At 51.5% G+C, this 12,294-nt stretch overlaps 1 protein-coding gene across 5 annotated transcripts in view; it reads right to left on the reverse strand.

Annotated features, from left to right (window-relative positions):
* Positions 1-12,294, reverse strand: part of Klhl29 (kelch-like family member 29) — a 304,127-nt gene that overhangs the window by 15,649 nt on the left and 276,184 nt on the right. For all 5 annotated transcript variants that reach the window (NM_001106713.3, XM_087552532.1, XM_087552530.1 and 2 more), the window contains 3 exons: positions 9,613-9,751; positions 1,828-2,030; positions 480-739 (listed from right to left, as the gene is read on the reverse strand). In NM_001106713.3, the coding sequence (NP_001100183.1) occupies positions 480-739; positions 1,828-2,030; positions 9,613-9,751 (602 nt within the window). The remainder of the gene's footprint in view (positions 1-479; positions 740-1,827; positions 2,031-9,612; positions 9,752-12,294) is intronic.

The raw sequence follows: 12,294 nt of genomic DNA on the forward strand, positions 1-12,294 counted from the left end.
ATGGGGATGCTTACTCTGGCTTTTCTGTCTCCTTTGGTAGCTCACCTTCTCCCTCGTCACACATGTAGTGTTTTCCTACTTCCAGAATGGCTTCTGTTTGCTCTCTACTCACTCAACAGCCAGAGTGTATACTCTGACCTCCCAGGACCCCATTTGTCAGGTACCCATTTTTCTGTGAAAGACCCATGCAATCCCCATCCAGACCCTGTGTCTCCTTGGCAATGTTGGAGACTTATTCTAAGCGGAGTGGAAGTCCTTAGGAGTCCTCTGGAGACGGAGTCTCATCTTCAACCCCACCCCCACACAGCCTCCCTTGCCTCCCCTCACTGGATATGTGGAGAGGGATGTGTGCTAGACTTCCCCTCTCTCTTTCATTATTTCAGACTTCTCTACAATCCTTGCAGCCCTGCCCCCCTTCGCCTTCCTCCGTCCTTGTAGCAGATCCCACCCCTGCAGGGACCAGGCGGGGCATGGCGTACCTGTGCGCGTGTTGCCGGGTCCTTCTTGATCCACTTGATGACAGTTTCGTAGACTAGCTCCTCGGCCTTGGTGTTGAGGCTGTCATTGGAGACGTAGGCGATAAAGTCATCCTTAGAGATGCTGAGGATCTCCTCCTGAGCCGCCACCTCGGGGAAGATCTGCAGTGCGAAGGCCTTGGCCATGTGGTAGAGCTCACTGCACTGCATGGCCTCAGCCATGGCCAGTACCCCCAGACAGTTGCTGGCAGTCAGCTGCTTCTCTGAAGGTGAGAGTGAATGGTCACTGATCTAGGAATCCTGGATGGATCACCTCCTGTTCCCATCACCACCCCTGGATCTTCCTTTGAACCCAACCTGTTTCCGAGTGACCCTGCCTCTGACATCCATGGCTGTTGCTGGCCTACCTCCCGTGACCCTGAGCCTCAGTTTCCTAGGTCTTTCTCTGCCCTGATTCATGTGGGCCTCCCAAGGCCTAGTTTTAGACCATAGAAGAAAAACCAAAGCTGAGGGATGGAGTGAGCATCTCCTCTACCCATGGAGGGAGGGCTAGGGCTTCAGGGTTTGGGCCTGGGCTGTGGGTAGTGGCCACATTGAGATTTATGAGGTCTTCCTTCATGGCAAACATGTCTGATGTCACAGACATCTTTAAAGCTTGTAAACAACAGCCCTCACGTATCAATCTGTTGTCTCCCACGGCCCCTAGAATCCCCTACTCCACCATCCAGAACCTGGGGTCTGGCTAGCTGGCTCTTTTGAAATCTGCCTAGTAGCTCTTTCGGGTTAGAACTGAGTATGTGTCACCTTCTGCCACTATGGCTCCCGACTCTTCCGGATTTACTAACTTCCTCAGTAGAACTCATCTGATCTGTTCCCACCATCTGGCTTTTCTTTCTGCTTACCACACCCCAGGCTGAGGGGTTTTCTGTGATGCTGTCCTTGTCCCCCTACTCCACAACTCCCAGCACAGCCGAGCACTATACTAAGCTGTATAAAGTGAGTATGCTCTGATCAGGGAGTCTCAGGGTTGAGCCCCATTCAAGGTCCATCTCTTGCAAAACAGCTCTGGGCTTCCAAGGGTTAGATCAGACGATCTGGTCTGTCCATGCATCTGGGAATGGATATGTTAAGGGGGAACGGAGTATGTGGTCCACTCATTCAGGGCTTAGAGGGCAGGGCAGAGTGGTGAGGTCCCCCCAACCCCTGCCACATGCAAAGGCCTTTATACATCTTATTGGCCACTGGTTCTGGCAAGGACACAGGGACCCCTTCAGGGCATGCTGTTCCACCACATGCTCAAACGAAATCTAGATATCCTGGCACAATCTGGGGGAAGCACTGGTCAGCTCACCAAGAAAGGACACACAGACTTTGCAGAAGGTGTGAAACTGGAACTTGCTGGCCGCCTCAAGCAGAGTCTTGGCATTGGCTGAGTCGATGACCAGCGACCCCGTGTAGACGAACTCTAGCAGCAGTTCCAGTACGTCAGCCTGCAGGTTGGAGAGCACCAGCTCCAGCTTCTCCCGGCTGCCCTGGCTGCCGTCCTGCACCGACCTAAGGCACAGAGACCAGGCTGTCCTCACCTGTCACCCCTGCGGCCACTGCCGCGTCTTTACAGGGCCAGATCTCCCTGTACACCTCAGTCACTCCCTTCATCTTAGGACTCAAAGGACACAGCAATGACACACCTGAACCTAATGACCTGACACAGGATCTGAAAGAGAAGGGTCTGACCAGAGGTGCCCCAAAGAACAGAAAACCCTGCTTATTACTACTCGGCATATCCATGCAAAAAAGATGCAAATCAAAAAGCATGAGCCGTGGATGGGGACGAGGACCAGAACTGGCCACAAAGGGAAACAATATGGTTCCGCTCCATGCTCCACCTGGTGTCTAGACCACATGGTACCTGCAAGCCCCAACAAGCAGAAACCACTGCCTCACATGGCAGAATCTCCTCCAGGTTGAAGATCGAAGAATCCTGATTGGCGGGCATTCTAGCCAATCAGGAGACTTCCTTTGAGCACATCTTGAAGACTAGAGCCTTGGAAGGCTGACCCAGGAAGTCCCCACCCCCAACCCCAAACTTTCCAGAAATCATATTGTTTCCTTTTAGGCACGGAAGGGAAGCCCTTCATGACATTGCTTTGAAACTGAAGACAAGACGAGATAGACGGACAGAATGGTTAGAGCTGGGAAGGGGAGAGGGGAACAACCAAGGACTTCCGCCACAGACAGCCAGCAGCCATGACCTGGGGCCTGGCCCGGGGCAGGGGGGCCCTCCTGCCACATGGAACACGGGGTCAGAGGTCAGAGTGGCCTGCGTGTAGAGTGTGCATCGGGCTTGTGAACTGGAGTGGGGGGGGAGCGGGGGAGGGACACAAATATATCAGTATGTTTATATCTGGTGTCTACGGAAATACAAAACCATTGCAAAGGCTCCTAAGGCCTGGCAGCCGCTCCCTACAGCTGGACCTGGAAGGAAACAGATCAGGTGAACCGAGAACACACCAATACAGAAGTGAGGCCGGGAGGGGAAAAAAAAACACCCAGAGCGTTAAGTCAGGAGGCAGGTTTCTCAGAGGCCATCCACTTGACCACCCCAGCTTGGCTACTCTCATCAGACCAGCTTCCCTCACTAAGCCTGGCCTGACTGGGGCTGTGTCAAGGAAGTGAACTCTGCTGCCCACCCACAGATTTCTGCAAAAGCCAGGGGCCAAGACTTTTGACACTGGTCCCTTGGGTGCACCCGGGGCAGGAGTAGAGGTGTGCCAATACTTGATAAGACAGCAGCTTGGCTAAAGAGGCTGGGGGCAGCTGCTTGGTGAGTGGATAAAGCATTTTGAGGGAGCAAAGGGACCTGGGTACTCTGTTCACCACTGACGGGCCAATATCCTAAACCCCTCAGGCCCTCAGCCTCCTATTCTGCAAAACAAATTGGAAGTAGATGGTGCCTAAAGTTCTGTGAGGCTCAATACTAGAGAAAGCCCTTCCCAGGAGACTGTTCTACACACAGTGCTTGCCCTGGTACCACCAGACTTCAAATGCTTAGGCCTTCAAAGCCCAGACACAACCTGCAGTGTGCAGGTTACACTGAGACCCTGAGGCCGAATCCTTTTCCACAGATGGCTCATGCAACCAGAGGCCCTAAGGTCTTGTACTTCTATGGCCTGATCAAACCAAGGAAACCTGAGGAAGCCAAAGTACTGTTCATAAAGAGGGTCAGGGCTGAGGTCCTTTAATTCCACATGTGCTCATTCAGTTGCTAAAGTTACCTCACACACATGTGTTTTGCTGTCAAGATGGATTCCCAGGCTTGTGTGCCTTGGTGAAGTATAAAGATAGCTTTCAAGTGCCTCCTAGAGACTCCGTAAATCCTGGGTATCCCAGGCCTCTAAGGCTATCTGGTCAACCTCTTGCTCCAATCTTGGCTGTCTCTGTGTTCATCCTAATGGCCTGGCCTTTTCTCTGTACTTCCTTAGTATCTGTGGAAGTCATGCTGGGTCAGTTACTGTGTGGCAGGGCTGATGGGGTCAACATGGGCTGCACACATTTTTCAAGATCCCTTTCACTATTGCCACCAACAATTGCCAGCCCAGTCAGTGTGTCCCTGCGTCCTCAGAGGAGCTCAAAAGAGCAGAGGTAGGTCTTCAGGGAATATGTACATGCACGCACACACACACACACACACACACACACACACACACACACACATACACACACACACACACACACACACGCCAAGTCTTTATTAGTAACCTAGTTCAAGATGTAGAGGAGGCATAGGAGTTTGGATATTCCGCAGCACATAGGTGGCATCTAGTGGCTCATTCATGTGTAGCTCAGAGAACACAAAGCCATGAAAGGCTGGCAACAACTCTGTCTCTGATCATTAGATCATTGTGGTCCTAATTAGTTCTCCTTAGGTTTCTCTGAACAGAGGCCCCCTAGGGGACACCTCACCTTATCGGTAACTCCAATCATGGCTATAAGGCTGCATTCTTCACAGGTGTGAAGAATGTTCTGTCCATCATCTTGTTCTAAGCTGGTTCTTGAGTGAACTGCTGGGCCCTAAGAGTCATAACACGATTGTACAATGCTGAACAGAACCACAGAAATGGACAACATCATGCTGTCTGTGATTCCATGCTTGAGGAGATGGCGGAAGTGTGGTGGCCTAGCGCACACAGTGTCTGAGACTAGACACTTTATGAAGTTACTTTCTCCCAAGTGGAACTACCCAGGAGAATCCGGGTTTCTAGACACAGTTGCTGCCTAGCAGGGCTGGGTCTATAGATGTGTCAGAGATGCCTATCTTGGACTAGTAGGATCTTGGAGAAGCTTCCTTTCAAAGATATGTCGTCTGAGATAAGTTGCTCTCTCCCTTACTTGCCTGTGTGGCCAGGTGTTTGCACGATGCACACTGGAACTGGGCACTGTCTGGAAGTGTAGGACAGTGGTGAGTGACAGATAGCTGGTACTCTGTTCTCTCCATCTGATGTGATTTCTACCCTGCCACTAGCTTGAGAGCACTATGTTTGGTCACACTCAGGTCCCACTGGGTCCTGTGCACTTCGGCAGGCCTTGGACCACTCTTTGAGAGGAAGTCCGGTCTTGACACCCAAGTGGTGTCAATCCCTCTTCTTGTTGCTTTGTTTTCAAGGCACACATGTGTATTCTGGATGAGACATGGGACAGGCACTTGGGGAAAGAGGTGCCAGTGCGTGAGAAGCACCGTGTCAGTGGGTGAGGTGGGCCATTGAGTCACTAGCTACTCTAGCTTCCCACATCACAGCTGAAGAAGGAATGAGAAGCCCAGGCTTGGTGAGAATCGGGTTAGAAAAACCAGTGACTTCATTCGCTGTTTTCGTCCAGTGCGAAAAGAGACTAGAATTCACCTGCTGTCGCTTCTCGGCCTTTTGGATAAGATCAAGCACAGAATCCACATGCCATACGTGTTCCAGTAGGCCTTGTGTGTGTGTGTGTGTGTTGGGGGGGGGCTTCAGCTAGAGGGGTTCCTGCCATGCCAGCCATGCTCAGGCCTCTGTCCTCTTTGGTATGGCAAAGGACAGCTTTCCTCAGGTGCTAGACATTTTCTCCCACACCTTGACTTAGAGACGTGCTGGGACTTGTCAGTGAGAGCAGGAGACATGGCTGCCATCTTTTAAGGGTAGTCATGGCCTCTACAGTGGGGCTGGTAGCCTGGCTAGACAACCATTAAGTGGAAGTGACTGGCCTTGATTAACGTCTCTAGGGCACCTGTGCATCTTGAAAGATTCTTGGTGCCCAGAGAGTAAATGAAGGGACTTTGCCATGGGTCAGAGAAGAAAAGCCAGGCAGACCGTGTAGGGGTAAGATATGGCTCTAGGCCTGGGACTCCAACCCAAAGGGTCCAGTGTGTGAGTAGTTAAGGGAAGGATGAGTACCCCACTCATCATCCAGGGGCAGTGTCCCTCCTCACTGTCCAGAAGCAGTGCCCTCTTCCCTTGTCTTTCAGTTTCCCTCTTCTGAGCATCCTGTGGAACTCAGGTTGGCTAACCAAAGGTCAGGTTGAACAGCCCTGGGGTAAGGTTTTGCCCTGGCTTGCTGCTGACCTCCTGCACTCATGTCCAAGGGCTTCTTGACCTCCAGGCCTCATCTAGAAGGTCCAGTCTCCTTGTAGGTCTGCACACGAGTGCCTGTCTTACAAGGGGAATTTTGTTCTTCTTGGCAGGCCTCGTGGCCGGTGTTCCTAATATCACATGTGGACTACACACACACACACACACACACACACACACACACACACACACACACTCCCCATACACACCACACACACACTACTTGTCAGCTCAGAGACTTCCCCTTTCTCCCTCACTGACTTTGCGTATAAACAGAAAGCACGGTTTGGTTTTCTAGGTTAGAGAATGGGAGCTTCCACATCAGGCAATGTGTATATGTCACTTAAATGCCCGAGGCTTCAAGATCCTCATCCGTAAAACAGGGATTCTAACTACACCAGCTCCCCAAGCAAATGTATCAGTAAAGCTTCTTGTCACCAGGTGGCAACCTTGTCAAGAGAGGAAGTGGCAAAAGATGGCTGGCTCATCTACGAGCATGCAAGGAGAGCCTGGATAGTGTCGGGCCTTGGGAATGTTGTCAAGTAGTGGAGGTGGTAGGGGCTTGACTGAAGTCTGCAAGGCCATATGGGCAGATCTGGCTCCTCTGCTCAGTCTCATACTGATAGAGAGAGAGAAAGAGAGAGAGAGTGTGTGTGTGTGTGTGTGTGTGTGTGTGTGTGTCTGTTTCATGCTTCCCTTTTCTGACCCATGTACTGTTTGTCTCTGAGGACTTTGGGTAGGCTCTGACCCAGGAGAGACCCTGCTTGTTTGCAGAGAGGGATGAGCAAGTGACTTAGCTTCTTATATGCCCCTCTCATGGCTTCAGGAAAGACAGTAACCCTGAGATGGGGGTGGACAGTGGACACACAACCTAGGTTGGCGGCAGAAGGGAGCTTAACTTGAATTTCCAAGTCTGGGGTGCTGGCACAGAAAGCAGGGTAATTCCTGCTCTGACAATGCCCAGCCAGGGCAGATCAGTATTGACTCATACAATCCCTGAGACATAGACTGGCCCTACTTCCTCAATCTCTTAAGACAACAGCTCTTGAAAAGGAGCCCTGAGGCCATTTTATCCCTGAGAAGCTATTCCCGGGAGCTGAAACAACACGGTGACATCAGCTGCTCTCTGACCATGAGGCTCATAAAGGTATCGCCTTCCTGTGGAGATCTTGCTTCACTCCTTCAAAAGCATTTGTTTGCAGCCATCAGGATGAATGGCAGCACGCACCCCATAGCCAAGACAGAGAAAGGAAATTAAAAAATGGCTACACACGAACACAGCTTCAGTTTCTCCTTTGATTCCTGAAGGTACTCCATGCATCCTGAAGGCCCTAGACCTCAGCCCTGACTCAGTCAGATTCATCTGCCACTAGAGGACTTGCGTGTGCTTTAGGCCCTGAAAGCATGTCATGTCCTGTGTCCTTCTGGCTACTTTCCCCAGCTAACCCCTCACTGGGCTGTTTACCTGCTCTCTTCCCTCTAATGACCTTGACACCTTCACCTTTCCCATCTTGGCATTTAGACTTGTGCCCCTCCAGGCGGGTCTTGTCCATCCCCTGACTGACACCTTCACCATCATTTGACCAATTTCTGGCCTACAGATGATAAAGCCCGAGGCCTGAGGGCGAGGGTTTGGCCAGAGTGGAGTCTCGGAATGAGTGGGAAGAATCACGTGTAGGGCCCAGGTCTCCTGGCTCCCAAGGATGCTCTCTCTCCCAGAAACTACTTGGATGGAGTGCCTATTCGTTCTCAACAGGGCTACTGAGGTGTGTAGGCCCCCCTCTTCACCCTTATAGCAAGTCTAGGAGGTCAGTGGGGAATCAGGACAACCTATTCCTGTCCCTGGTTCATACATGTTTTTGTCCCTACCCTCCTTGTCGGGAAGGGTCTTCCTCCTCCTTTGCCTGCCCAACAGGGTTCCCACCTATCCGGGTCCTCTGGCCTGTTGTGTAATGGAATTTGGCTCTGACTCATCTTCAAAGGTAGTTAAAGGCTTTTAATCCAGGGCTGGGCCACTGCTCTACATTAACCTCACGCTCTGTAGCCCATCTGGATTAGGGTCCAAGGTCCCAGATTATTTAGCTGTGTCCCTGCAGCCAGGTGCTAGCCACTGCTCCTCAGAGTTTCCTAAAAAGAACCCCTAGGCTGAAGAAGCCCCTGGACATGCCTCTTTCCCCAAGACTTAAGCCTCTAATCCTTGCCCTCAGACACAGAGAACCTAAGCATGAGGGCCCGAGACGGAGTTGTCCAGGAAATGGGATGTCACAAAGAGCCTGCCCCTCCTGTGTGGCACAGGGCCAGTAAGGCTGAGTGGGACCTCACACACAGCCGGCGGCCTGGCGCTATGCCAAAGGACACAGGGGATAGGAAAGGAGATGCCAGCCAGTGTGCCATCCTGAAACAAAACACAGTCGCTCTGGGGTTAGTTGGCAAGTCCAAACACAGCATTGGGAAGCAAGCAGAGGTCCTGTCCTCCCTCTCTGAGCTCTGTCCAGGCTCAGCGTCCGCCCCGGAGAGGCTGCAAGGCAAAATGAGCAGCGGCATTAATCTGCTGATGGGTGAGAGAAATGTGAGCGTTACCCTGGGCTGGGCCCTCGGCTGCTCTCCCTCCCTAAGGAGCTAGGAGGTGGCCCTGACAGCTTTGCAAGGGTATGAAACAGCCCCAAACGCTTCTCTTTTTAAGTCAACAAAGTGGAAAAACAAAGACACCCAGGCACCATTAACACGGATTGATCCAGGTAGAAATGGCCAGGGGCAGTCAAGGTGGGCTGAGGCGGGGTGTTGGGGGTGGGGAGGCTGAGAGACCGTGTTTAGGACACACCTGGTCTGTGATCAGTGCCCAGTGATCAAGCCTGAGGCTTGGCCTACACACTCTTCTCCCTGACTCAGCTGGGAGAGAGCAGTCCCTGGGGTGCCTGGTGTCCCTCCATGGGGATGGTCTGCTCAATATGCTTCCTGAACTTAGGTTCACCATCGATAGGTGGAGCTGGGGACCCTGAGGGATGGAGTAGTGTGTAATGGTCCCTTAAAACGGAGTCTATGGTCCTCTTATTCTCGGGGAGGGCTTGTAATCTGCTAAGAACATGGGGTTTGGGGATGTGGGGAGGAGCCTACTATGGGCTAGCCCCTGGTGGCCAGTGAGGTAGTGTGTGGGAGCAAGGGCAGTGGCTGCTCTGAGGCTGTGTGTGTGTGTGTGTGTGTTTCTGGGTGTGTCTGTGTGTGTATGTATGTGTGTATGTATGTGTGCATGTGTGTCTGTGTGTCTCTGTGTGTACATGTGTGTATGTGTGTACATGTGTTTACATATGTGTATGTATGTGTGTGTTCTATGTGTGTGTGTACGTGTGTGTGTGTGTACATGTGTGTGTGTGTGTGTACATGTGTGTGTGTGAGAGCACTGGGGAGGGGAGGAGAGATGGCTACTGGCTCTGTGACAGGGAGTCACACTTCAGGAACCTGCAAGAGAGGGGGAGAAAAGCGACACAAAAGCGTCCTACGAAGGAACAGACCCGACCACAGCTGGAAGGAAGGCAAACCTTTGAATCAGGTCCTTGAAATACAAGCTGCAGGAAGCTAGAACATTTTGGTGGACTTCAAACTCTCTGCCTTCAACAACAATTTTCAGGTCTGTAAACGCTTTCGCTCTGCGTTGCTGGTTCAACTCCTTCAACATTTCTGCAGAATAGAGAAGACAGACAGGGCCAGGTTCCCATTAAGAGGTTTTTAATTTTTATTTTTAATTAATCTTTTTTTCAAGAAGTAGAGAAATAGAAAATACTTGATATTCTTTCTTGGCAAGGCTGGCTGAACACTGACAGTCAAGAGAGGTGACAAACAGGCATAAACAAGCAGCCACTGGGAGGGGCTACATAACCAAGGGAGTAACAACTTAAAAAAGCAAACTAACGAAACAAAACAAAACCCGAATATGATTAAAGAAAATATCAAACCCAGATACTGAAAGACTGGGGAGTAGGCTGGGGAGAGATTCCCATACTGACAATTGGAAACAGAAAATACATTACCACAAACAGCTAAAATAACCAAAATCTATCTTAGAACCATGGAGTAAGGCCTCCAAATGCCAATGGTGCCGACGTATCAAGAAAGCATGGCATCGTGATGCAGGATGGGGGGACATGGTTCAGAGGAACAAAACCCACAAACCCCGTAGAGTCAGCATCCCTCCTGTGAGACACTCAAGCCATGGCGTGGAACACGTTTCCTGGGTAGGGCAGCCAGAGAGCAGAAGGGCCTGACGAGGGCTTGGCCCGATGGCCTCCTTCCATCTCACGCTTTCAGGGACTTCTGGGGTAAGCAAGTAAGCAGGGAGGGGGGTGGGGTTGGGTGGGGTGCTTCTCTGCATCAGCCCCACTTTCTAGGCTAGCCTTCCAGGATGCCCAGCCTTGCCTGTGCATTTGACAATGGGTTTGCAGCCTCTGTGGGTCTTAGGACGTGGCTTGGGGGTGGGAGGTGGTTATATCCTGCCTCAATGTATACCTACCTTGGCCACTGGGGCTGGCATAGACAGAATCCAGGCCTGTGGGCTCCAGACCCAGAGAGGTCAACATCTTCTCCTAGACCCGCCCCAAGGGCTAGAAGGGAGGAGGAGAGAGGAGCCTACCAGCTAGCCCATTTAACTGAGGTGTCTTCCCTTTGCTGAAGTTAAGGCCTCTGGGTGGACGCCACTCCTCACTACCCCAGCACATCTGACTGCATCCGGGATTCCTTATCCTTTGCATGTAGTGGCTGGACATCACACCAGAGGTCTAGATCCTTGTGTCAGGTGACCTAGACTGCTGTTAAACAGGTAAAGGGAGACAATGAGAGCTAAGTCCTCTCACCATCATTCCAAGTTCTCCAGGTCTATGTTAAGTGAAGCTGATTTTCCAGAATTACCCTCTGCTGTTCCCTACTGCAAACCTGAACGTAGAGTCAGTACCAATTAAGTGCTGAGGGTCCCCTAGCCCTAGTTCTTGATCTAGATTTGTCACAGAGTAGTTAGGTAGCACTGGGCTCACCTCAGCCTGTGGTAGGTCCTATGGTCTCTTAGCCTCTGTGTTAATACCTGTCAATAAGGAGCTGAGGTTCCTATTTCTGTCTGCAGAGATCAGTGGGGTCACTTGATCTAGTCCAGCTCAGGGATGATGATAGGATTAGTGGGTCTCGGCAGTCCAGCCGGCCCTCCTCACAAAGATACACTGGGTCCTTTAAAACATGCTGTATGTGGGGACTGAGGTGGTAGAACTGTCCCCTGAGCCACAGGCCATGCTAAGCCATGGACCCCCTCACCGCGTGTTAGGCTGACTTGCACTATGGGCGAATGTCTTCAGGTCTGCATGTGGAATGCTCTGGCCATGTTCTCCGACTTGAGCAGGAAACAGAGACAAGGCTGCAGGGCATGGGTTGTGTGGCGGGCATAGGTGAACAGAGAGCTGGAGAGTAACAGGAATGGAGTAGTTGGCAGGTGAAATTACATCCTGAGAACCATGCTAAGGGGCTGCAGGGGACTGTGTGCAGGAAGTGAAGAGCTTGGGCTTGTTTTCCAGTGATCTGACAGAGAGGAAGGAAGAGAGGATTTTAGGAAACCCAGTGGGAGGCAGGAAGACCCCTGATCTTCAGAGAGCTTGATTTTGGAGACCGGCCTGAGGGTGAACCTGGACTGTGCCTTCTGTGAGACACGCAGACCTTGAAAAGGTGAACTGGATTCCCAGCAACCTTGATTGTTGAGAGTTAATGATGTAGTGAACAGTCAGTGAGCACCTACTGTGCCCACGGTCACTGAAGTAGATTCAAACTACCGTTGAGGGTGGAGTCCTTCCATGATCTCACTGAACGATGAGGAGGAGGCTTACTCGAGACTGAAGGGCAGAGATAGCATTTAGGCCTCAGCTGGTAGAAAAAGAGTCAGTAAGGCACAAGAGTGGTGAGAGGCCTGGGATGGAGATGAGCCTATGGGGGCTCAGGGAGAACCTGTGGGGCCAGTCAGAGCTCATGTAAATTGGGATCCTGGGATGCTCATAGAGCCTGCAGATGAATGAACATGGCGGATTATCTCATTTATGAGCAAGGAGAGGGGTAGAGGTAAGGGAAGGTGGGGATTCCGGGTAAGGATTCCAAACTCTTAGAACTTTGCAATATTTTTAAAATGTAGGAGTGTGCCTATGAGCATGTGAGTGTGAGCATGTGTACATGAGGGCAGGTGCCTGCAGAGACCA

The sequence above is a fragment of the Rattus norvegicus genome, chromosome 6, assembly GCF_021556685.1.
Source record: "Rattus norvegicus strain SHRSP/BbbUtx chromosome 6, alternate assembly SHRSP_T2T, whole genome shotgun sequence".
NCBI lineage: Eukaryota > Metazoa > Chordata > Mammalia > Rodentia > Muridae > Rattus > Rattus norvegicus.